Here is a 26,951-nt window from a genome sequence, read left to right as displayed (position 1 = left end):
CAGTGTTGAATTACAACTGTGATTTATGAACATCAAAGGAAGGAAAACTGGAAAGTGGATGACTGATTTTTCTTTTCCCCAGGTTGCCAGACTGTGGGGCATGCAGAAGAACCGTCCAGCCATGAACTATGACAAGCTTAGTCGTTCTCTGCGCTATTACTATGAAAAGGGAATCATGCAAAAGGTACAAAAACACACCTGCTAACCGGGAATGCAAGAAGCTTTCATAACCTTTTCAATTTTCCACATCTTGTCACATTATAATGACAAATGTAAGTGGATTTTATGTGACAGAGTAGGGCATAACGATGTATAATTGTGAAGTGGGGATAGTGACGCATTCTGTCAGAAACAAAAACTAAAAAGTGTGGCATTCATACAAATTCAACAGTCAATTCTCGAATACGCCTAAATTAGATTCAGTGCAACCAGGCCCCACAAGAAAGCAAGTCATTCATATGTTCACATGTGTGTAATTACATTTCTGTATAAATCTACCTGTTCTGTGAAGTACCTCAGATGTCAAGGAGGAAGTTGTGTAGAAATTTATCACATGGCTAGGTTATAAAGCAGCATCTCAAGCTTTATTGGTTTGTGAACACGTCATAAAGCAATGTTTGTTTCTCAAATCTAAAAAAAATGAAAGAGTATGATGCTGCTGAGATGAAACCAAAGGAGGCTCAAGAGACTTACCGTAAAATACATACAGCTTTGATGCAATGAAAGGCGGTGCTTCAAATTCGTGGGGATCTCTTTTATAAATGCACCTTGTTGGATTTTATTTTAATTTGTAAAAAAAAAAAAAAAAGTGAAAACCATCTGTAATATTCCTTCTACACTACTATTATCCACCACTTTGTGTGGGTCTATTGCATTATCGTCTTACTAAAAAAAGAAAAAAAAAAACGTTAAGTTTGTTGTAATGTGACAAAATGGCACTCAGTGCAAGAGATGAGGAGACATTTATAAAGCCGTTCTGTTTCATTCTATGCTGCTCACATTAACGGTGCATTCATCCACCCCCCCATCATGCAATCTCATTTGAGTTCTCACTCTCTCTCCAGGTAGCGGGGGAGCGTTATGTTTACAAATTTGTGTGCGAGCCCGAGGCGCTCATCTCCCTGGCCTTTCCCGACAATCAGCGGCCGAGCCTAAAGGCCGAGTTTGACCGCTACGTCAACGAGGAGGACACGGTGCCACTGTCGCACCTGGACGAGGGAGTCCCCTACACCCCGGAACAAGCCCCCCAAAACATGGCCCACCAGCCCTACTCCAAAGGCTACATGTACTAAAGCCAGCCCACCCGCATTTCCTTCTTCAGAAAATCCTTCTCTTGTACCAACTCATCATCATACACACCCTGAAGCCCCACCATGCACCTCTTGCACATGCCCACCCATCCACTTGTATATAAGGCTATGGTGTTTTTGTTTAAATTAATCTCATTAGGGATTTTTTTTGTTTCGTTTTCTTTTGTTTTTAAAAGCTGCATTCCTCCCACATCTGAGGCCTATTCAATACTTAAACATTAACGTGGTTCAAGAGATTGCCTTATAATAAATACTCATAATAGTACCCCTCAATTTGAGTCCAGACTGTTTTTTTATTCTAATGATGATTTGGATTATAAATGGGTAAACAAAGGACAACCTGACATTTTGATTAAAACATGAGGGAGTTAGAAAGCAAAAATAATTTCCAGAAATTTTAAGAGTCTACTGCCAAAGGTCTTTTGGAACCTAAACTTCCTTCTGAAGTTTTCTGGAAATGAAAATTTGGAGTTGAATGTGATAAAGCAATACAAAGTGGTGGATACTGTAAGATTTTTTTTTTTTTTTGTAGGTTTTATATATATATAAACATATTAAATGTTTTGTGCATTTGTATTACACGTTTTACGCCTACATCTCCTAATAAAACAAAATGCATTTAAAGTCACTTAATCCATACAAAGAGTTCACTTGTAATTAAATCATGGCATAAATCCAGTTGGTCTTTGTAGGGTTAGAGGTTTTTTAGAGAACATTAGAGAACAGATGAAAAACAAGAAGACCAAAGAACACAACAGAAGTGTGGAAAAAGAATAATCCAGGGCTATAGGTCATCAAATATTATTCCAAGCTTGAAACATCTCACAGACCACTGTTCTATTCATTATCTGAAAATGAATTATGGAAAGCCTGCCAAGACATGAATCTCCACCTAAACTGGCAGGTTGCGCAAGGAGAGAATTAGAAAAGTAGCAAAGAGGTCCATTGCAACTCTGGAGGAGCTCCAGAGATCCACAGCCTGTGGAAGAATGTTTTAGATACATCAATTTGTCTTTTAAGCCTATAGGTGATGTGCTCATTACCTATAGGCAGAGGTGACCCACCACCTGCTGGTTACTGTAGGTACAGTGATTTCTTTTAGGTTTCATCTCCCTGAAGCTTACAGCTCTTTTTCAAAAACGAAGAATTTCTGAGAAAACTATATTTTAATTCAGTTCAAAATCAGACATTTGTATTCACTAAAAAAGGAGGGAAAGCAACAAAGAAGCTGAAGAAGCTGGAAGTTCAGAAATGCCACATCTATGCTTGTTTTTATAAAAAGGAATGCAAGCAGCAGGAATAACAGCCTCTAAAGAATTATGAAGGTTCCAGAGTCCAAAGGAAGAGTGGAGAGGCACCTAATTCAAGAGCAAAATGAGAAGGCTGACAAAAACGAATAGTGTTACCTTCACCACCTTTAAAAATGTCTAGTTTCGTCTATTGAAACAAACTTTTTCCCCACCCCTCAACACGATTCCCTTTGACAATCATCTCTGTCTTCCTCTGTACATGACAGCAACAACAAAACGGACCAACCTTAGGTTCCAGCGGCGGTCTGCAGTGTTTTTCATTCCGTTCCATCAAGAATAATTCACTTACCAACAGGATTTTGCAAAAGTCAAACTATGAGTCAGATGGCAACCATGGAGTGGAGGGAACTTCCCCTGGGGTATATAAAGACTGAGTCATATCTGTGTTAACTGTCTGATAATCATCTCCAGCTGTGACATGGTAACATTGGAACAGGCCCACTGCAGGAAATCCAGTAAAATAAAACTTATCTTGACTATTAAATATCGGATACAATAGATTAGTTTAGCTTTTTTAATTACTTTACAGCTGGAAGTGGCAGATGAGACAAAAAGATCTGAGCTTGTAACGCTGATGCTGGAAGAGCATTTCACAGACGGTTGTGGCTGACGAGAAAGCGCCGAGAACTAAATTGGGCTCTTAAAACTTTGGCTAGTTGTTTATCCTCACCTCTCTGCCTGAATACTGTTGAAAGGAAAGAATTTTAACATTTACTTTTCCATAAAGCATGATAAAAAAAAAAAACTTAATTAGAGCAGGTTTACCTCATGAAGGCCAACCTTACACTCATCTTAACCACTTTAGCTTTTAAATGTAGATCTTTTTTGTTGTTTCTCCTCAAATTAGGAGATTTCAGTTATTATCACCTAGTTTGGGATTCCTGACACTAAATCACTAAAATATATAGTCAACTAGTAACAGGAATAGGATTGAAAAATATTTTCACTTTGTGTTCTCAAGAGGAAAAAACCATAGTATCAGGATTGTGTGTGACACAACACAAAGTAACGTGATTGCAAAATGGAAATTGTATCCAACCCCGTTAAATGAAACTGAGTACAACCAATAGCCTTCACAAGTTATCTAGTTAGTAAAGAGAAAATAAAAATGTATGCTGGCATGTACTTACCTTCGTCTAAATGCAAAATGCTGTGTTCCACCTTGAACGCAATCTCCACAGTTAAACATGGTGGTGGCATCATCACAACGTGGTGATGCTTTTATTTCCAGCAAGGAAAGGGAAGTTAATCAAATGTTGATTGGATAACAGATGAGGTCAAAAATGAAACATTGGGAAAAAATTCTAAAAGGCTGCAGAAATATTGAGACTGGCTTTAGCATCCAATAAAATGATGACGGTTTAGACCAAAGGATATTATGGCCTAGTCAAAGTGCAGACCTAAATCCAAATAAGAACTAAAAGCCGTGTTCAGATTTTTTTCTTCCACTTCACAGCTGCGCACTACTTTGTGATGGTCTCTGACATTAAAGTTTGTAATTACATAAGAGAAATTAGGAATAAGCAATGCAAGACATTAAAATGGTTTTGTTGATTTTAATAGAAATGTAGAACATGTTTCTATTGATCTAATTAGCTTCAAAAGTACCAGTTAAGAAGATGAAATATGTCACAGTGAAACAAGTCTGATAATCATTTAAGATATTTTGACAAACTAGAAAAAACAAACTTTTATATTTTCTTATACATATTTCTTACTGAAATTTCCCTTTTTTTACTTGCTAACAAAATCAGATAGACTTTTTAAATTTTCTCCCTATAGTGGGATTGGGAAGGAAGTCATTTGTTTTACAGTCAACCATAAACTGATGAAGATATTTTCAGCACTTATCATTCAGCATATCACACATTTGACCATCTTCTTGTTTTGAAAAATAAGATCTAATCACATTGAAGATAAAATGCAAAACTCGATTTGCATCACGACTTTTGTTTACAAAGTAAAAATAAATAGGTCGTCATTTTGAAATATGTCCTTCTTTAAGACTTGAATTATTTGCAAAACAAAAAAAGTTTTCTAATTGCTGTTTAGTTTCTTTAACAAGTAAAAAACCTGGCATTTGCTGATATGACACGAACATTTCTAACTAAATTTAAATCACTGAAAATTTTTGAGTCAAAGGAAGAAAATGTACAGTTTTTACAGGTAAAAAAAATCAAATAAAATTCAAACCACAACTGAAAGTTGACTTGTGATGGGGAACCCTAAATCCATCAGTGATCTGATGGGTTTAGGGTGCCAGGATTGTCCAATCCTGGCACTGCACCACAGTTCTGAAATGAAATCCATACTGCGGATTTGCGACGTCACACGCCTCAGCGGCGTCTGAAGGCGCGCGAGATTCTCCAGGCGTTCGGCTCCTCGTATCGATTGTACAGCGGCTCGAGGCGTTGCTGCTTCTTCTGTTTGCTGAGGCGAGTGGGATCAGAGACTTTGAAGAAGGCGGGCGCGAATTCTACGAGCCAGCGTGGATCGATGGTGGTCACCTCCCTCATGTACTCCTTGGTGGTCAGCACCAGCTCATGGTACACAACCCTGTGAGAAAGAGGCAGGTTGTTTGACACCGACACCTTTAAATGCATTTTGTTGTCTCTATTTTAGAGACCTTAGATTGCTGTTCTCTGGATGTTTAAACATGTTAACAAAACAAAACATTTTCTTAGAAATGTAGCCCCTTTCCAATAGGCACCTAGAATTATTCTGAACTTAATGAAAATTAGACTTATTAACGATTTTGCAAAGACAAAACTAGACAAGATCTGTTTAGACAGTTGAATAAACATAATATTAAGAAGCACTACTTTCAGTGAGTGCTGCTGACTCAACGTGATTTCCCCCCCTCCCTAAGCAGAATCCTTCACCACGGCAACCTTTTGCTCATTTTCTTTGGTCTCACACACACCTGATACAACCAATGAAGGTCTTCATTGTTACATCAAGTATGCTTGAGAGGACTCTAAAACACATGGATATTTCAGAAATGACTAAAAGTTGAGCGGATTGTCCAAGACATTTATAGACACATAAAGGACTGCCAAACAAGGAAAGAAAAAGGTCCTGAATGTTCCTAAATAACTTACTGGAAGTACAGAATAAAGTTTAAAGTTATAGGAACTGTGGTGATGCCACCTGGTGGCAGGAAGAGGAAGTTATTAACCACTGCCATCAGATTCCTGAAGAAACAGAGGGGCTCACGCCTCCTGAGAAGCACCTGGAGAAAGACAAACACTAAATCCACTCCATCTTGCTCACAGCTGCAATAATGAGCAAAACACGTTGTGTGATTCTGTTCTGTTGAGAAATTAACAAGAACCTCTGCAGTGGAGCCACATAGAAAAGCTGTAGGAAAAGATTGATTCAATATCAAAATCATCAAAAATATTCACTTCAAAAAAGGTTCTAGAAGACGCTAGCATAGCCATTGTAGTTACCTGACATGAACTCTGTTGAAATCAAAACTATAAATTGGAAGCTTTCACTAAACAGCCTGCCAGGAGCTGGTGTGTAGTTATGAATCACGCTGCAGCAGCAGGTCGTAACAATGAAACGCTGCTTTAAGCCTCAAACAAGCTCGTCACGACAGGGACTGCAGTACTCATCAGAAGCGACATCAGGAGGAAATAGTTGTGAAGTTACTTGTGTTAAGCCATTTAACTTGTTCATGTTTTTTTTTTTATTACAACTGTTAGTTTCTAGATTTTTTCCAATAAACCAGGTGACAGTGTCTTCCAGCCAGGGCCAGCCTGGCCGTGGCACAGGCAGCACAGGTAAACACTAGGTACAGGAGGCTCCATAAATGGGGAAAAGAAAAAACACTAACTATACTTTTTAAACTTAAAGGCAATAATATAATTGCCTAATATTAAAGATTCTGCTCAAGTTGGCTGAATAAGAAAGAATATGAAATACTGCATTTATAATGATGATACTTTACTTAGCTCTCGCTCCTTCACAGGTGAGGAAGGTTCCTGCATACATCTAACTGATCACAGTATTTTCAATATTTTTTTTATATGTTTTAGTGTTTTTTTTTTCTAAACTAAGAGTTCATATTAATGTCAATTGGTGAAATATTTTTTTGGGTGGTGGGGGGCAAATAAAATCTTTCCTAGGGTGCCAAAGTGGCTAGAGTTGGCCTTGGTTCCCATCCCTGTGTAGCATTTTTTCATCCCCTTAATGTTTATAATGTAGATGGAAAAAATAAAAATAAACTTAGAAAGACCCGTAGAGTTGCTAATAACAAAAAGGTCTAAATTATGCAAACTGAAATTAGCAGAAATGGACACTTTGTTTCCATGGAGATTGAAGATGCGGTCGTACCATTCAGGCTGTCTGTTGAACAGGGCACTTGAGGGATGGATGTAAACAACTTGCTGGTCTATGAGGGTCCTGTAGCCCTCCTGGGGATCCTTCTTAGCAGCATTCCTGAAGAAACCGCTGCAGATGGCCTTCTGGACCCGCACCGTGGCTTTACCGCAAGACACCACATCCAGTTTATGTCTGGAGGAAGAGAAAGACGTTCAATAAACTCCCAGTCACACAACCTAGCATTCTACCATTTGACAGTGAAGGTAAATTGAACCTGTCCATAATCCCCAGCATCTGTTTGCGGATATCCTGGGCTCGGCGCAGGGAGCGAGCCTGGATAAAGTTCTCGTAGCACCAGGGGTTGGAGAACTTGTTGTTCTTCCAGGAGTTGTAAACGGCCAGCAGAGTGAGGTGGTCGCCCTCAGGCTGGTGGAACTTTGCCTTTTTCTGGTCGGCCAAGGCCTGCTTGTCCTGCGGTCAGGAAAATCTTTATTGGGTTAACTGGGTTCAAATATTTCACACAGAAAACTAAATGATGTAATTTGTGCAAGAGAAGGGTCAACAGAAGGATTCGCTCACGGGTTTGCAAAGTAGTACAATTATTTCTTCCTGAGCAAATTTGTTTTTCAGCCATTTTTTTTCCAGGATCTCAATGTGGAAAAAAACTGGCTGAACTCATTTATCACGGACTGATTTCTACTTGAACATCCCAAATGTTTTAAGTGTGTGGGTAACTGTACCTTGGGTCTGTAGAACACGTTCTGAACAGACAACATTGAAACAATGGTCAGCATCTCTTCACTGCAGCCCAGGTGGACGGACATGATCAGCATCTTACACAACATGGGCTCCAGAGGAAACTCCGCCATCTGGAAGAAAGACAATAAGGTGCCAATGTTTAATTTAAACAAACAGCACTTTAAATGTTCGGAGGAACAGGTATGCGTTTGCATCCTCACCCTTCTACCCAGGCGTGTGAGCAAGCCCTCATCATCCAGAGCTCCCAGAGTGTAAAGCTGCTCCATGGCTGTGATCAGAGTCTCCATGGGAGGAGCATCCATGAAGTCAAAGGAGAGGAGGTCGTTGATGCCCATGGCCTAAAGGAGAAAAAGAAATGTGGTAGAAAGATCAAAACTCAGCTAAAAATAAACAAGTGGTGATTGATGTAAAATAAAGACTTTGTTTAACCTTTAGTGACAGCACAGTGCTGGCCAAGTTAGTTCTCTGTATCTCAGGGACGTTGGTGGTCAGCATCTCATCTCTGTAAGCTCTCTCCGTGTAAAGCCGGTAACATTTCCCAGGACCTGTCCTGCCGGCGCGCCCTGCCCTCTGCTTGGCCTGGGCCTGAAAGGAAAACGGATCAAATGAGGTTTTGCTTCAACGTCCTGAATGGCAGCAATCAGAAAACCTAACACACACATTCAGAAAATCAAAACCCGGCTCACCTGTGAGATGGGAGTCACCACCAGCTGATCGATGCCAGTCTTTGAGTTGTAGACCTTTTGCTTGACGAAGCCCGGGTCCACCACGTAGTAGATCCCGTCGATGGTCAGAGAGGTCTCTGCGATGTTGGTGGCAATGACAACCTGAAGAAGTGGAGGATTTATTTGCAACATTGTTTGCACACTCTTTCCTCATTCTATGAGGAAAGAGTGTGCAAACACTGTGCAATGATTTAACATCTTAAGTTGGTCCTTAATTTACACTTTTTCTTGGTTCCCATTTCATTCATTTCCATTTTAGGACCAGACAGAAAACATTCTGTTCACATTTTTTTTCTGTTAAACCACTTAACTCTAAACTATGAACCATTCCTATTTAAATGGTTCAAGGCAGCTCATTAGAGAAGAAAAATGTGCAACAAGTTGAGAAGACAAATATTAAGTTTTTTTGTTTGTCACAAAAAATCCAAATAAAATATATTGAAGTTTGTGACAAATATTACCAGACAAACATATTTTGTTTTTTATTGTATAGGTACCTTTCTGCTTCCTGGGGGAGCAGGGTCAAAGATTCTGGTCTGCATCTCACTGGGCAGAGCAGAATACACAGGAAGAATGATGAGTTCAGGAACATCGGGTCCAAGAGACTTCATCCTTTCGTAGAGAATCTCACAGGCGGTGTCGATCTCTTCCTGCCCGGTTAAAAAGACCAGGATGTCACCTGTGCAGAAAGAGGATAGACAACAATGTTTACAGTGCGATATGAAAACGGCACCACTAAGTTTTTTCCCTCTCTCTCATGCCTGGAGGCTCGGTCAGATGAATCTGCATGACAGTGATGAGGCTGGCGTCCAGGTAGTCCGTCTCAGGCTCTTTGGTGTAAAGAACCTCCACTGGATACGTTCTGCCCGGGATGGTGAAGATGGGGGCTTCGTAGAAATACTGGGAGAACTTCACGGCGTCCAGCGTGGCTGAGGTTACGATCAGCTTCATGTCTGTGCGCTTCTGTACCGTCTAAAGAGAAACAAATAATCAGAAAAGCTCTCCATTTCCACCTAGAAAAAACCCCTAAAGAACCGTTCTCTCTGGGTTGCTTACCTTCTTGAGGAGACCGAACAGAACATCAGTGTGGATGGTTCTCTCGTGAGCTTCGTCCAGCATGATTATGGCGTACTGGCCCAACTCGGAGTCGATCAAACACTCCCTCAGCAGCATACCATCTGTCATGTACTTGATCACCGTCTCAGGGCTTGTGCAGTCCTCGAATCGGATGGTGTACCCCACCTGCAGGAAGCAAATAGAAACTCTAGATATTAAACCACAGATGTCAACAACATAATGAGAAACATGAACTGTGGGAGCAGCAAGTTACCTCCTGTCCCAGACAGCAACCATACTCCTCAGAGACTCGCTTGGCCACCGACATGGCGGCGACACGACGCGGCTGCGTACAGCCGATCTTCCCCCGCGTGGTGTAACCTGCCTCAGCCAGGTACTGAGTGATCTGAGTGGTCTTCCCGGAGCCCGTCTCTCCAATGACGATCAGGATCTGGTTGTCGTGAACAGCCTGCGGCAGAGCGACATGGAGGAGATGTTACGGGAATCCCAGCTGGTTTATGTTCTCCAAAGAACAAACAGACCCAGCAAGTGGAAATGGGCCCAAATCATCCAGCTAAGAGCTTGATTAGTCTGGCAAATCCTGGCTATTCATCATCTTTTTCATATAAAATACCAGCAAGTGTAACATTTAAGTGCTACTCGGTCAGACAGAGAACAGCACTAGATGTCGTAGCTGAATCAAGAAAGTGAAGAAGTAAATATGATTTCGTGTCAATTAGGTCCTGAAAAACAAATTCAGAGAAAGAACAGGGTCGCAAGTGACTTTAAAAAGGAAATTATTTTCTACAAAATATTTGTAAAACTCATTGTGTCTATATGTTACAAAATCTTACATATTCTTTTATTAGATACTCTGCTATTTTTGTGTCAAATAAAAAATCCTTTGACATTTTATTTTCTACAATAGTTTAAGATGTATTCATGCAAGGATAAAAGTAGATTCAAAGAAATTCAGTTTCAAAATTTTTCTGCTGTGGAACTTTTTGGTTCTGGAAATGTCTGAAAGTTTACTGAAATCCTCTCTGCTCCGACAGATAATTAACAACTGCCCACGGGAAGAATAAACATGGAGCAGACTGGATCCAATATCATGATCGGATCCAAAACTCAATTAATTCTTGGATCGGCTATTCAGCCTGGGCCGCCAATTCGTCCACCACTCCAGACAGCATGATCCCATGTTGCTGGAGGTCATATTTTTTCTGATTTGACTCTGAATGACAGTGATATCCAGAATGAACAGATTTATTTTATTAGATATGGCCCATTACTTAAGGTTTAAATATAATGAGGGAGCCTGTTATGGAAGCCTTGCGTTACAGGACAGAACAAAGACCACTCTGGTGCTTAATGTCAGTTTCTTTTGAGATATTTTAGTGGTGAAAAAAAGAAAAACAGATGATGGATATGAAGCATTTTGTGAAAACATTTGGAACAGTAGTAATCATCTTAAACTGTTACAGTAAAACCAGAGTTGTAGAGAAAAACACTGAGATCAGAAGCCAACAACATAACCAGAGATGGTTATTTCATCTCTGTAAGTTGGTGAACAGTAGAGCACCTGAATGAGCTGTTCCTTTAGTTTATAGATGGGCAGACTCTCCCTCTGCTCCAAGATGGAGAGCTGGGTCTTCTTTCCGTACGAGGCCTTGTTCCCTCCAAAGGCATGTTTCTTCCATTCTGGAATGTCATTGGGCATCATTCCGATTCCCCTCATGTTAGCAGCGATCTGCCTACCGTCAACTGCGGGAGAGGATTAGTGTGTTTGTTACAGACAACTTTATACACGGCAACTAAAACCATGACACACCAGACCGATCCCAGCTGGCTTTAAAGGGTCACAAAAAGGACAATAAACAGAAACAAACTATAACTTATGGGAACCAAATAGGGGCTGCAGATAGTTAGACGGGCATTTCCTGCACAACAAGAATAAAATCTCTCCAAAAACTAACAAAACCAAAGAATAATTACTTCCAAAAACCTTATATTAATCTTGTTCTTTAAGTTCTAATTTAAAGATGACTTCAGTAACAATCTGTGCATTCCAAAAATGGCTTAGTGTGGATATCTATCGGATTCCTAACCGTCTGGCAGAGGGTCGACCCAGTGTTTGTTCAGCCCCATGGGGATGGAGTCCATCTCTGCCTCTCGAGCCGCCTGCTTCAGCTCCCGCCTCTCCTTAGCCAGAGCGCTTTGCATCATGGCTGCCTGCGATAGCGAGCCGTCCGGATTCTGGGAACAGAGAAGGATCGTCAAATCACAGAAAAAAGTTACCTCATAAATCCAGACATAAGTGTGTTGATGAAAGGGCCACATCACAAACTGCACACAAAAAATACCACTACCAGCCCCAAAATTAAACTAAAAGTAAGTGAGCGTTTCATTTATTAACTAAAAAATGAAGTAAAACACGACCCATGCTGAATGATGAGCACCTTAACAATCTTGACGGGGCTCATGTCCATGCTTTGTTTGGTGTGTCCCCTCAAAAACGGTGGTTCCTCTTCAACAAGCTCAATTTCCAGATCCTCATCTGTCAAGTGTCAGAAAAGTCACATTAGATACTTCAAAACCTTATTTTGCTGTGTTTGAATATGTAACAATTCTAGCAAATTAATTCAGAAACTTAGGTGATGTAGTAGTAATCTAGAAGTAATAACTGGTGATGCTACACCACATGTGATGTGCCAAAAGATGAATTCAGTTCTCTTCTATCTTTAAATGTGATTATGAGACCCAGAATTTTTATTTTTTCTCTAGAGTAGGAAGAGAATGAACATATTTTTGTTAGATGAGATAAATAATAATAATAATAATAATAATAAATCATAAAATTATAAAATTAGCTTAGTTTTTCTTTTACATCTGATATTCTTTTGTCAAGTATACTTATTGTGTGAGGATGAAGGAATAAACAAAAATGTGTTACCCTCTTCATCGTCCACCTTAGGGAGGATTCCCGTCTCATCATCGAAATCTGGGAACTCTTCTTTGGACAACACATTTGCAGCAATCATCTAAGTACAGGCAAGACACAGGAATAATGTGAAAAAATGCTCTCAACATCAAACAAGTTCAATTCAAGCTTTATATTTTACAGTTAGACATATAAACCTACAAAAATACAACAATTCAGGAATAGTTAGGACAAAACTAAAAAATAGCATCAGTAAATTGTGAAAAGTATGTGGGTTTTTCTCTAGTATTGGTGCTGCTTTGTAAAACACTCGTGTTCATCTGTTAACCCCAGCACGCGCTTTCATATATGCTGCCGCCACCCCTTCTGTGTTAAACAAGGCACCTATTTCTTTCTTTCTTTTTTTTTATCTAAAAAAAACCTCTCCCCAAGTGAGCCACAGAGTCCTCACCTGTTTGATCTCCCACTTCTCCGGGTCAGAGATTTTGGTGAGCCTCTTGCGCTCCAGCGTGTCGTCCTGCTCCAGCTCAGGGGCGTGGCCCAGGTTCAGGTTGCTAGGCCTGTCGGGGTTCCTCATGGAGACGTCCTCGCCTCCTTCTGGGCCCATATTCCTTCTCCTGTTGGGGTTTAAATCTTCTCCTGTGTCCTGGTCCACATCCTGGGTGAATAAATAACAATGACGAGGCAAGCTGGTAATAAAGTTTATCACTTACTGTAGAGAAGATGTCAATAATGTATCAACATCTCTAATTTACAATCTTAATGTCCAATTACTCACTGACATTTTTAAAGCTCAACACCACATTTTTTTCAGAATTGTGGATGTATTTTATTAAACAGTAACAGCTTTTGTTCTTACCTTCATACTGAGGCTCGTCTTGGAGCCAGTGAACGACAGCACCTTTACTTTCACTCGTTGGCCCTTGCTGACGACGTCCGCCACATTCGCAACGCGACCCTCTCTGCGCAGCTCAGAAATATGGACCAAACCCTCCCATCGTTTTCTAAACTCCAAGAAAACAAATGAAGAATGAATTCAGACAGGGTAAAATTAAGCAAATTGAAACTTTTACTTATTTGTCATTTTTAGTAAGTAATCTTTGGTGATGGCTTCTTTCATGCTGACCTCAGTCCCTCCAGCTGAACAAAGCATCCAAACTGCATGATGCTGGTCACTTTGCCATTATAAATGTCGCCAACAGAAGGCTCCTCGGGTGGAGGCCGGTCCACGTGTTTGTCTTTCCAGCGATCAGCGTCTTTATCCAGGTCTTTCCTGGGGCTGGGTGAACGATCAGACCAGCGGGAAGACTTGTCCTTTCTTTTACCACGATCTCTGTCCCGATCTCTGTCTCTGTGCCGGTCACGGTCCCGGGAGCGAGACCTGGATCTGGAACGTGATCGGGAATGGTGCCGCCTCTTCCTGTCTCCTCCCCGGTCCCGGTCCCGGTCTCTATCTCTGTCCCTGTCCCTGTCTCTGTGCCTCTCTCGTTCTCTACTTCGGCTGCGATGCCTGCTTTTTTCTGATCTGTGGAAGAAAAGGGGAAATGTAGATCCATTTTAACAAAACCAGAACTTTGAAAAAGTATTGTTCTTGTTTCATGTAGTTACAACTAAATATGTCTTACTTGTTCTTGGTGACTTTGGAGTCTGCCCCACTGACACTGGGCATAAACATCTCTAGTTCCTTCATCGCATCAGCAGCAACTTTTACATCGTCTTCATCCAGCATCCGCTACAAAGTTGAAACAAAACCAGATTTAGAGTTTCAGACTATAAAATATAATTTATCTTTGGTGAATACGTTGGTTGAAATAAAAACAAATTCCTCTGTTTTCCAAAAATCATGTATAAATATAGAAAAACTAAAAATTTATTTTTACTTCAAATTTTTACTTCAAAAACACAGTAGAATCATTACATAGGAACTCATATTATTTTGACAATTATTATATTTTACAGCTAATTATTTTCAACTACTTCTGCTTCTTTTTCTGAGCTCCTTCCATCCATTCAACTTTAAAGCAATGTGCTTGGCTAAAGAACTTAGTGAACAGTCAGCTTCTTTAGCAATAACTTATTGCTAGTAAGGTCAGAAGTTTTCTGCTTGAATGTGTAAATATTTTATTTCAATTGACTTGTGTAGTATTGTAACATTGAGAGAAATAAAAAAATATGTTTTTTCCATTAGCTGCAAGTCACTTTCATGAACAAAATAACTCTAAAAAGATACTAATACTTCATTTTAGAAATTGGATTTTTTGAATAACATACAATTATGACTCAGACTAGTTGAATTGTCAAAAAAAAAATAAGGAAATAAAAGCAGTACATTCATTCAGAGATAATACCGTTTCTATGAAAATGTATGAAGAAATAAGAACAAGGATGCAAGAAACACAAATATGAGCTGTGAGTACCTTTGGTGATGGATCGTTGGGTTTACACAGAGCAGGAAACAGCTCCTTCAATCTGTCTTTCTCATTTTTTGGCTTGACTGAAACATCAGATGCTGTGGGGTGAAGAAATGAACACACATTTAATTAGGATAAGAGGCCTTTTAATTCAAAGAAGTGATAGGTTTATTGAAAATGCCCACAACATATCAAGTACAATGGGCCTGTTAAGTTAAGACTTACCTTTACTTGTCGATGCCTTCGAAGGAGGTCGCATCGTCTGGATGAGTCTGAGTAAGTTGCTGATGAGAGAATCCTGCAGTTAACCGCAAGAAAGCAGGGTTAATGAAATTAATGAATCGTTCAGGCAACAACGTCTTACTTTGGCTCATCATTCCGCGGTCTGCTGACTTACAGTGAATTCTGCTCCATTTTCGAGTAAAAGTGCTTTGAATCCATCGAAGCTCGGCTGCTTTTCAGCAAGACTGATGACAAACTCGGCTGGGACAGTGAAGCAAAAGACAATAACGTCAGACTGGACGTGATGTCCACATAAAAAAGTATCAAGGGGGTCGGGAAAATAAGGCAAAAGAACGGGTTGTAAAAGCTAACAGAGAAGCTAGCTAGTCTAGGTTGCGCACTGGGACGAAAGCTAAAAACACCCACCTAAATCTTTGTCATTAATTCCCAGATGGTTGTCGAGCTCCGTGCAGACCTTCGACACCAAAGACAAATATTCCAGCTGCGATAACTCGTCAACTCCACCGTCTGCCATTTTCCACGGGTCTTGTTTTTGTTCAGCAAACGTTGACGACGGCAGACATATTGGACGCAAAAGCAATTTCCTTTTCCGTTTTAAGCGGAAACACATTTCCTGCGCTACCCACTGATGACCACACGATGGCGGCAAAAACGCAAATTAACATAAATGGCACAGAATCCTCCACGAAGAGCTTTACGTCCCTAAGTGTAACCATGCCCTTTTTAATGGGCTTTTCTCCTGTGACCCAGTTAAAGCTGGAGTGTGGGGTGACCTTGTAGTGTGGTAAAATAAAAATAAAAAAATAGAAAAAATCTGTCTTGTAAACAAGTTCTTCCAATTCTTCTTCCACTTCTGGAGGATCTTTGCAGCTCCTCAAGAGGCACAATAGGTTTGGAGGCTGCTTTTCTTATTAATGCTGTCAGTTTAGCTGGACAGCTATGTCTCAGTAGGTATGGAAAAACAAAACAAACTCGAGTAAATTAGTTAATAAGACCATCAAAATGTTTGAATTCGTCATGTCTGACTGCTCTTTGGAAATAAGTCACAGCATCTAAAGCAGGTATAGATAATATTCATGATGATCTGTCTCACGTCCATTTGTCTAGTTAAGCCTGAAGCACACAGAGTTGCAAAAACTGCTCCTTATGTTTTTATTAACTCAACAATGGAAAGAAATTTAAAAAAAAACATCAAGAATCAAATGGATCCTGATTTTTTTTTCTCCCCCTGTTATTGGTTTGTCAAGGGAAGGGCAGACAGGAGTTTTTCTCTGACTTGATGAGAACAAGCACCAGCAAGCTAAAGTCAAATGTATCTTTAAGACCTTTTCTGGAAAGCCTTCATTCTTTCTCATGATCTTGAGTGATTGAAACACAGATCGTTGAAGTTCACGAGTCTGAGCTGTCAATGGAAGTAATCACACAGCACTGTTGGCCAGTAGATACAAAGTGGACGCTGGCACAGTTAGTGCCCCATTTCAGCCAATGCTAATGCTATCACACATAGCTTCTGCAATAATGGTTGTTGAAGCGTGAACAATCAGAGAGGATGCCGAAAGAGGGTTTGTTTATTTTCAATATAGGCCTTTTGTAAGGCTTAGTTAAAAAAAAAAAATCTAGCTCGGTGTTTTCTAACAGTGTTATACATCTTTATAACATTTTTTAAAAAGGGGGTTGGGAAATAATGTCCTCCATCCATTCTCTATACACCCCATGGGACAAAGTTGTACATACCAAACTTTGGCAGCAGATTTTGAGAAGGATACAGCAAAAACTGATGGAAGTAGAGAAATAACTTTCTTCATTTGAACTGGTAAAGAAAAGAAAATCTTGGAAACCTCAACACATATTTTAACGTCATGACGTAGAGTGTTTGCATACTTCCAAAGACATGAATATATTTGGATGAAAGGTATTCAGTCTAAAATCCGGCTTATTCAGAGCACATTTTATCCATGACTTAACTGGCCAACATCCTTAAGTTCAAGCTCAATAAATGTGTCCCTAAAAGGTGTTTGTATGAAGGCAAATCTCCTATAATGGATTTGAGACTTAATACCCACGCGGGATTCTTTCAGCAGTCACATTTAAGTACGATCTAGGTTCCCCATTTACATAAAGCAATTCTTTCAAAGAAGTTAAATCAAACTATGAGAATGATTTATGAGAAACAACACCAGGATTTACTTAAACTGCAAAAGGCTTTTTATTGCTGTTTAATCTTCAAAAATGGATCAATCCTTGAAATCACAAACACTTACTTCACTGACTTTTTTCTCTGTTTCCTTACCTTGGCCAACACACAAAGTGTCACTGAAGGCAGTCATGATTCATAGTTTTGCACTCGGTAACACGTTTATCTCTCTTCAGTTCCTCGGAGGGTTTTACTGACACTGAAATGTAGTTCAGTAAATCAAGAGTTTCTGTATCGCTTTATATGGGTTGTCAGGGTCATAATATTGTGGGATATCATGAAGCAGAAAGCAGACACTCTTTGTCCCTTTTTTCAGAGATAAACAGTTATACAATATTACTCAACCAATCATTTGGATTTGAAACATATATGTTAACCGAAACACAGGGTACTCTGTGTAAACTTGATGCAATGCACCCCCTGTGATCTTCTCTTGGAACCAGTTTACTTATTAATTTATTCAACATGGCAAGAATATTTCATAATCAGGAGGACAGTACAGCTTGATGTCCTTAAACAATTTGAGATTTTAAGGAGAACACAAGGCATAAGTTCAGGACAAATTACTGTTTCTTCACTTTGCATTTGTCAGATTTCAACTATATATTTATACTATGTGCCACAAGCATTATTTTTGAACATATTTTCACTTTGGGATTACGGTAAAGTCCTGCTCCCATTAACAGACTTTAATCTGTTGCTCCAGGATTCTCCAATCTTCTTCAAAAACTTTGACGAAACCTGCCTTTTGGAATTTACTCTAGTTCTAACACAACAACATTAAAAATGGGTTATCACAGACTATGGTTAAAATAGATCCCAGTAGTTTTGGTTGGATTTACTTTGCAAGGACATAGCTTTGACAGAAATAGATTTTCTCTCTACTGTATTGACATAAATACAGCATGATACTTGATTATTATGAAAACTCTCAAAGAGAAAATTAGGCATTTCAAAATAAACCTGAGATGTTTAACAGGAATTGACAAGCTCAGTGTGTAACAGGTGTAAATGGCTTAGTTAAGCTTCATCTCCAAGGCAACAGCATCTTTCACAAAGCATTACTGTCAGAAAATAGCAAGTGCAAGCCTTTTCTGGGCTCTTTCTGGCAATTCATCAATGTAGATCTTCAGCTCTATTGTATGTTGTATACAAGTTGTTATTGAAAACAATTACATCCCAAGCTGGTTACTTTTTTAGTAATTACAATTCTTATGATTTCGAAAGTTTCCCTGTAATTGTACTCTCAGTCATTAGTTAGCCTGTCTAATTAAATGGAGATTGTTGAAATTTTAGGTATCTTTTAGTCTGAAAATGTTTAAAAATGAAAATATATTATCATCGATTGTTCAACTTGACATATATCCTTCATTAACATAAGTCAATTTCTGATTGTTCTCTCTCAGGATAGATCTAGGTAAGCCTGATCATTTGAATTTGTCTTTCACTTTTATTTCTATTCTCAGTTGTAATTTCTTCAGACCTCCAAAGGACAGACACAATTTTGATAAGCAGTACAAAATGAGAACATGATGATGAACGAATTGGCAAAAGGAAGAATAGACTTGGAACTGGTGAACTTCAATGAGTATTTAGAAACAGAAATGATTCGATTTTCTCTTTCAGCTGCATTATGTATTAGTTTTCATACTGTTTTTATGATCTTTAGTTGTTTAATGTTATCTGAAGTTATTAGGGGCCCAAGTTATAAATAATACGGACAGAGATAAAAAAAAAATATTGGGGCGATGGCAAGAAAGTCTTCCAATGTCAATGACTAGGAGCTCAAGTGGAAACATGCAAAAAGATAGTTGTTTGATCTACTGCCAGTGAAGATTTTTGCATTGATTATTGAGAAGGGCATGAATCATTTTTCAACATATTTTTAAATGAAATGTAAAATTAACAGATACACTTTTCTTTTTCAAAATAACACTCCTTTAAGTTGCTTCATAGTCTTTTGAGAGACACATTATTTCCTATCAAGAGCTCATTTCTTGGCAGAATGAAAAATTATTTTATATCTAAATCTGCCAGGGGTGGCTCTGTGGGATTATTCACTTTGGCAGCTTGCTAGAAAAGAGTGTTTAAAACACCTCAAGGCTTTCTCCATGTTGCTTTATGCATATATGGGGGTTATTCGGGGCAGCGCTCAGCGTCAGCAGTCCTCATTTGACCTGATTTGAGAGCCAGCGGGGACATGTAGGGGTTGCAGGGAAGGGGAGTGAGAGTGGGTGACCTCACACTTACATAATCGTCTTCTTGTGTGTACAGATCACAAGCGAGACGTACAGAACGGTTCTTGCATAAGTACTGCAGTACCATAAGCTTAACTTACCATAAATTCACAATTCACACTGACTGACTGACGTTGATTGTGCAGAACATGATATAATTTCTATATTTTTGTCCTGAAAGATGTTTTTAAAGGGGAGGGGGTACTATCTGAAATCAACTTTTCCATCTTTATGTCATGTTATAACGTTATTCCCTCATCAAAAACATACCTGGGGTGTGGCTTTGACTATTTTATGAATGTCTGAGAAATCCTTGAATCTTTCAAAGTCAGCCATTTTGGGGTGGCTAAACACTTGCTCATACCAAATGCCACCTTTCCCACAAAGCTCCTCCTTGGAGCTGCAGTCTCTAGCAGAGCTTCTGCCTCACAGAGCAGCTCTTCCTCTCTCAGCTCCACCAGACTTGATGCTGCAGCAATTAGCAAACACCTCGTGGAAATGTGAGTCTGCTTATCTCATCATGCAAACTACTTCATAACGGTTGTAAACAGCATAATTGTTATAATGACATGTATGCTGAAGGTGGAGTGTTGGAAAGAGTGGGAGCTTTTTAAAGTCTGATTTCAAATAATTAAATTGCAAAGTTGTTATTTATATATATATATATATATATATATATATATATATATATATATATATATATATATATATATATATATATATATAGTGTCAGCTTTTTTTACAGCAAGTGAAGGTTGTGCTTTAAAAAGTTCACTATGTGCTTGGAAAATTGGAAACAGCACGTCTCTAAAGAATCAATAGATCAAAACTGCAAGATCGGTATAAAAACAACTCTGGTGAGGACAAATAGTCTAAATATTATCAAAAGTATCAACTCTACAGTTTCCCATAGCTCTACAATCTTAGCTTTTATGATCATTGTTTTGGTTTGTGGTCAGCAGCCTGGCACATTTGATTTACTCTTGTAGCTAACATAGCAGAAGGACAGACTGTGAGAATTATCCAGATGGAGGAACAAAAGAGGAAAAACAGAGCTCCAACATGGGATTGGGTCCAACAGATTCCTTTGCACACAGAGAGTAGATAGAAATGCACTTAACGAAAACAAGTGCACAAAGTTCTTTTCAAATTGATTCTGCAGCTCGGAATAATGAGATCTGCTGCAGTCTCACATGCAAAGACCTGGCACAATATGCCATATGCATAAAGGGTACAGCTGTGCACATGCCTCTGATCACCAAGGAAAAATAACAATAACATTAATAATAATATAAATTAAAAAAAAACAGTAGAAGCTGGCTGGGCAGAGGGGTGGGGTGTCTGCAAAGAGTTGTTGAGGTATGAGCATGCTCTGAAACTGACAGCACAGCTGGCTGCAAAATTCACTTGCTGCTGAGTGAAAAATCCCTGATATGACAGAGCAGGGAGCTTGACATGTGTGCATGACAGAGACACACACCAGAGAGAGGAGAAGAGTAAAAGAGGAGAGGGACCTGAGGTAGGTTGGGCTTTTATTCAAACAGCCGGGAAGGGATTGGTTGTCAGAAAAGCTGCCTTTGTGAGGTCACACCCATCACAACAGCCCCCACCCCCAAGATGGACTTCAATGACAGGGATCACTCTTGTCATTTAGTGATCGCAACAAAGATACGCAACAAGCTAAAAAAAAAAATCAGCTACACAGTTTTCCAAATGAGTCAGAACTTTGCTGCCAAACAGTTGACTATCTTTTTGCAATAAGGGAGTAACGCCATTTTAAAATGCAATAAACTTGACATCGCTACAGACATACAAAGCTCCAAAACCTTTTCAGAATATCACCACAATCTTCATAGTATTTTTATTTTTATTACTTACGTGATAGACCAATGCATACACTGAAGAAAAGGATACAAGAACCTTTCAAGTCTTTGGGTATGTCTACCATTGTATGTACCTAATGAATAAAATGTCCACCAATAGTACTTTGCAGAGAAACTGGATGTAAGATTGAACTGGAAGCATTTGTGAACATCAATTTTGCTTTGTCTGGATTTTGAATAGGCTACTTTAACCAAAATAGGAATCTGCTTTGATCTAAACCTTTCCTTTGTAACTTTCTCTGAATGCTTAGGGTCATTGTGATGCTGCAGGGTGAACTTGGTACCCAAACGTAAGAATTTTGCACCATGCTGTTTCATTGTGGACATAGTCCGTGTGTTACATGCAACATTAGTTTTCCGCCACACAAATGTTTTGCGGTCAAAAAGCAATTTAAATTTAAGTAAACTATGGTCTCATCGTGCCAGACCACTTTTCACCACATGTTTGCTGTATCCTTAGATCACCCAGTCATTCCCTTGTCTCCACACAGACAAGAGTTTCGGAGCAATTAGTAATTTGACCAGTTTTCTGAAACAACATGAAGTAGGTTAAACAAACACATCGGTCTTCAATCTAAAGAAATTCAGTAGCTAGTGTGTGACAAAGTCATTACCATCTATCCGCCTGGGGCTCCAGTGAATAACTGTCAGAGGGATTATTGACAATCAAACAAAAAGTAAAAAAAAATGAAAAAGAAAATCCAAGGACTAAATTTTAAAGCACTGCAGAGTGATGTTCATCACCAATAAAAAGACAATGGCATCCAAGGGGGACTTCCTAAACCTCTGGTAAACCTACAAAATAATAGTATTCTTTGTACTGAAAAGTAAAAGTGAAGCTTTTTGGAAGATGTATCCTGTTACATTGGAACAAAACTAGAAGAGTTTATGTTTTATCAAAAAACATCATACAGTCAGTCAAGCATGGTAGTTGAAGTTTGTTGGTATGGAGCTCCTTTGATGCTTTGGGGCTTGGAGGAGTTGCAATGATTAATTCTGATCTCTACCAGAAAATCCTATGGGAAAATGTCCAGCCAACCCCAAAATAAAGATTTGAAGCATAACAGCAGCGCCCCCACCGACTGGCTTGAAAAAATAACTGGAGGTTTTTGAATGGCTGTCTATCTATTGCTGCTTGACCACCAGATGGTGATATGCCATGTATATGTGTTGGTTTTCATAAACTGGCCTCTCACTACAGACCCTTCTCTTAAAACAGTCTTGTACCCATCAGATTTCAGGCGGGATCCTATTTTTGAAACCATAATGCTCGCTCCTGGAGAAAAAAAAACAAACAAACTCGTCATATAGTCTCTACATACTGCTCGTTATGGTTGACGAAAAATTTTTAAAATGATGTTTTACAAAATTGGAGCACAACCTTTCATCTTTGAAATTGAAATCACACCGAGGGAGAGCTGGTGAACCCACAGTGTTGTATCTATGAAACCACACAGCACATCTGTCAGCAAGTTAGGCAGGATGTGTTTTGATTTTTTAAACAAACTGAGCAATGCTGCCAGGGTCAATCCTGACACTGATTCTGATTCAACAAGAATCCTCATTTAGTCATTCTTTTAGCTCTCTCAGTCTCACAATTGTTCTTACAGTGTTAACAGATAAGCAAATAAAATATGATGCTTAACCCATAACAGTAATCCCCTCCACAATGTAATGCATAATTTCATGTAACAGAAACAAAAAAGCAAATCTTTATTTTAATATTTTTTTATTGGTTCATTCCAACTGTCATTGATGATTTGACAGATCAAAGAACATTTTAGACGTATTCTGAGTCACAATAATTACGTAAATAGAGAGCAAAATAAACCAGCGACAGTTAGCATAAAAATAGCTTCCTTTTAAAATCCTGACAACAAACATAAATGTGTGAGAGCTTCACACAAACGTTTACAAAGCCCACTGATTGTCTGGACCTCTTCTCAGCAGTCCACCACGTTTACCTGACATCACACCACCCACTGGACTCAATCTGGGAGGAGGAACACGGGCAGTGGTGAAGAATTAGACTTTGCGGGAGGAACCGGTGAGCTGGTGCGATGAAGGCGTGGGTGGTGTGGGAAATCACAGTGGACATTTTGAGGTTTGTCGGTGAGACAGGACGGCATGTAAATATTCAGCTCAGGGGGTTAACTAAAGTTTGACTGCGTTTGTCTGTGGATATTTGTTGATCCCAGCTCTTTGTAGGGTTGGGTTCTGAATATTGTTCTCCTGTGTCTCAGTTTTTTGCTTCTAAGCAAAAACCGAGAAGCAGAAAGAAAAATAATTAAAAGGATTGGGTCTAAAAATATGCTCAGACTGCTTATTGTCTGGGACAAATAAAAACAAACGCCAGACTAGAGATTGAAGGTAAATTTACTGAATTTCTGAGTGATAAGTAGGGAAAAATATACCCATAATCTGGTAATAGACCAGAGCAGAACAGGCTGAAGAAAATATTTTTAATATTTCCACAGTTAATGGTCTTTAACCCATCGTCTTCTAATCCTTTTGCATAGTGCAAGCAAAGTGGTTTATGAGAAAGAATTTCAAACAAAATGTTTATTTCATTCCATATGGTAAATGGCCTGTGCTAGTATTGCATAAATAGACTGTATATGACACAGTGATGTGTACAAACATGCTCTTAATAGCTGATATTGTCCCATAAGGTTTAATTAGATTGTTTAAAATGCTGAGTTTGCAGGGTTTGTCTCTGTTATGCCAATTTGTCTGAAAATAGTTTTTTTTTTCTGACTAAAAATGATTTGTATTTTTGAAAGAAAGCAATTTGGACCCAGCCAGCTTGTGTATGTGGGCCCAATATTGATTTTGAAGGCAGACCTATTTTAGCCTTGATGATAAAACCCATATCAGTCAAATCTGTTAGGGATCCTATTTGTGTTGATCCTAAATTGGAATTAAGAAAATCAATTCAAAATCCACAACTTGGGTAGAGAACATACAAATCCTGGTTTTCACTCAAAATTGTTCTCCATCAAATCTATAGGCTGTTACTATGGAGATATTTATATATAACTTCTGGATAATCCAATAGGCAGCCAGTTTTTGAGCCTATTTCCAAACCCACCATAAACATTCTGTCCGGGGAAGATGGAGTACTATTTTTTGAAAGAAGCATGGAATTAATTCTGATCTCCAACAAAGTTTTCAGAGACCTCCTAAAGCCAGTACATGCACTGCAAGAACAGAGAAATGTGTTTTTACCCAAGGCTGCAAGAACAAAGTTCTTTCTAGCCAGGACTTTTTATAGCGATTTCACTAATGTTCAACAGCAGAATGACGAATCTACAAATTGAGTCACAGTTGTCCCGTACCCCGTAGATGGGAAGGTTGTGTTCTGCTGCACACAACCTTTATGTTATAACAAATAATGTTCTGCTCAACAACAAGCAGCAAGAACAGAGTTAAGCAATTTTACAACCTTGCAAAAGAGAAAAACCTTTGATGTCTGCTTTGGACTTCATGCAGGTGTGAAAAATTATATAATTCTCTAAAAGGCTGGGTTTATGTTGTTGGGAGTGAAGCAGTAGTTCTAACCAAATCCTGGGTCAAAAGTTAGGAGCTAATTTGTTGGACCAGAGAAGAAATTAGAAGGAGCCTCACTGTTTAGAAGATTACAAAGACCTGGTCAGACTTTACTGAACCTTATCTACAAGAAGAAATAATAAAATTATGCTGCATAACAAGGTCGAAGACAGTTTCATTAGAGATCATTCACTGAAGCAAACATTAGCCCATTTAAGTCACATAACAAAATGTTATCGGGTATTAATTATGTGATTTAAAATGATGTATGTGACCTCTAACAAACTGGTCATGTCCTTTCAGCTCAACCTAATGGGGTAAAGTTGTAAAGTGGGATTAAGAGTAAACAAATGTACAACAAATATTTTAAATCAAACTATAGCAACGATCAGAAGCAAAATAACTGTCAAACATTCAAGAAGCTTTTAGTTCTCACTTATGTTTTTATTAGTTATTAGTATTTTATTTATTTTGTTTTGCTGGGAAAAATGGGTGCCACTGATTGCTTAGCACCGTTTAAAACAGCTGAGCGATGCCACTGGCATTATAAAGAGTTTTCATTTGGTGTACGGTAATTGGATTCCTAAATGGTCTGTTTTCACAAGGACAGACGGTCAAACTGAAAAACTGGTGCTATCTGAAAGACAACTAAAAAGAAATGGGAGACCAACAACTAATCGAATTTTTCATTCTGAAAAAAGGGTGAAACAAATTCCTCGTGTTATTTTCCAGTTTTTTGTGCTGCATAGAACTGCACTGATGACCACCGAAAAGATTGTCTCCACATCTGTTAATAAAAACGTTGCTGGCGTTTTGATAGAATTTCATTGCTGCAGTAAATCCTGCTCCAAACATTGTGTCTGAACAGTGAGGCTCAAAGTTCTTAAAAAATAAATAAAAAAATCACTTGACCTTAGTAGATAAACTGCCTTCCTGCAGTATTGTCCTCCAAGAAATTCAGAATACAACAGATGGAGGATCAGACATTTACATACAGCGAATCTTTAAATAATATGATGATGTGGCACCATGCTGGTTATCTGGATTTGGAAAACCAAATCATGTCTTAAATGTTTTATTAATTGTTCACAGTAAAGGAAGGTAAGCTCCAGCTCTAGCACCAGTTGTCGAATGGGAACACAGGGTATATAGTTTGTCCTCTTACTGAAACACTCTTTTACCTGCATTAACTTCAGAGATTCTTTACATGGGCTTTTTTCCCCCCTTTTTTTTGCTACACTCCAAAACTTTCAGGTTAACTTCAATGGCTGTCTTGATAATTTAGTCCTTCATTTAATGCAACATATATCTAAAGGAAAAATGTTATTCCACAGGATGCAAGTCATCAGATTCCTCCTTTACGACAGGTTGACAAACTGCAACAGAGACAGGAACTTGGCAGTTTGCTTAAGATCTGGCAAAGATTCACACTGACAAGGGGTGGCCGAGCTGGCTGCCACAAGACAGAGCAACACAAGGTTGAATGTTATTTCCAGAGACACGAAGCTCTCTGGTAAAAACATCATTAAATTACTGCATCTTCACATCATAAATGGCTAGGAAGCTAGGAGGCACAGAGGCAAGGTTTGGTGCTGCATAAAGGCTCAGAAAGGTACATTAAAATTTATGCATCTTAATTTTCAGGATGGCTGATTAAACAACAAAAAATGAAAAATTGACAACAAGGTTATTCTTTTAAGCTGCAACCTGACAAATTAAAAGACAAAAAACAACAATAAAAAAACAAAAAACAAAACAAATTTCAGATGCCATTGTAGGACAAATTTACATTAACTTTATTTTATTTTGCACCAATATATTTTTTTTTTTTTTTGCTTTTTGGGATCTTAAAAGCATAAAAACAGAGTTTGTTAGGTCTGTAAAGGACCAGTACAAATAAGTAATCCATCTAACGTCTTGTTTTTCGCACTTTCCAGATATGCAAAACAAGATACACGTGAGTCTGCAGAACTCATCATAGCGTCTCCAGCAGCCACAGCAGTC

The 26,951-nt window shown here is 38.8% G+C and overlaps 2 protein-coding genes across 2 annotated transcripts in view; one reads left to right on the top strand and one right to left on the bottom strand.

The window, feature by feature from the left end:
* etv4 (ETS variant transcription factor 4) overlaps nucleotides 1-1,583 on the top strand; it is a 37,550-nt gene extending 35,967 nt beyond the window's left edge. The window contains exons 12-13 of the mRNA XM_055042884.1: nucleotides 83-184; nucleotides 1,065-1,583. Of these exons, the coding sequence (XP_054898859.1) occupies nucleotides 83-184; nucleotides 1,065-1,292 (330 nt within the window). The 3' untranslated portion in view covers nucleotides 1,293-1,583. The remainder of the gene's footprint in view (nucleotides 1-82; nucleotides 185-1,064) is intronic.
* Nucleotides 1,584-4,162: 2,579 nt separating this feature from the next.
* dhx8 (DEAH (Asp-Glu-Ala-His) box polypeptide 8) lies at nucleotides 4,163-15,647 on the bottom strand. Its single transcript, XM_055042872.1, is given in 24 exon segments — nucleotides 4,163-5,176; nucleotides 6,962-7,141; nucleotides 7,224-7,420; nucleotides 7,690-7,818; nucleotides 7,909-8,046; nucleotides 8,138-8,293; nucleotides 8,395-8,535; nucleotides 8,931-9,112; nucleotides 9,195-9,405; nucleotides 9,490-9,675; nucleotides 9,764-9,958; nucleotides 11,072-11,253; nucleotides 11,598-11,745; nucleotides 11,949-12,046; nucleotides 12,443-12,530; nucleotides 12,882-13,088; nucleotides 13,290-13,434; nucleotides 13,557-13,955; nucleotides 14,056-14,162; nucleotides 14,848-14,939; nucleotides 15,067-15,139; nucleotides 15,239-15,324; nucleotides 15,490-15,625; nucleotides 15,627-15,647. Coding segments are annotated over 24 exon segments (3,717 nt in total). The 3' UTR covers nucleotides 4,163-4,956.
* Between the last annotated feature and the right edge of the window lie 11,304 nt (nucleotides 15,648-26,951).

This window comes from Poeciliopsis prolifica, unplaced genomic scaffold, assembly GCF_027474105.1.
Source record: "Poeciliopsis prolifica strain line A6 unplaced genomic scaffold, Auburn_PproV2 SCAFFOLD018, whole genome shotgun sequence".
NCBI lineage: Eukaryota > Metazoa > Chordata > Actinopteri > Cyprinodontiformes > Poeciliidae > Poeciliopsis > Poeciliopsis prolifica.
Note: the sequence above shows the minus strand (reverse complement) of the source record. Positions and strands in the feature narration are given on the sequence as shown.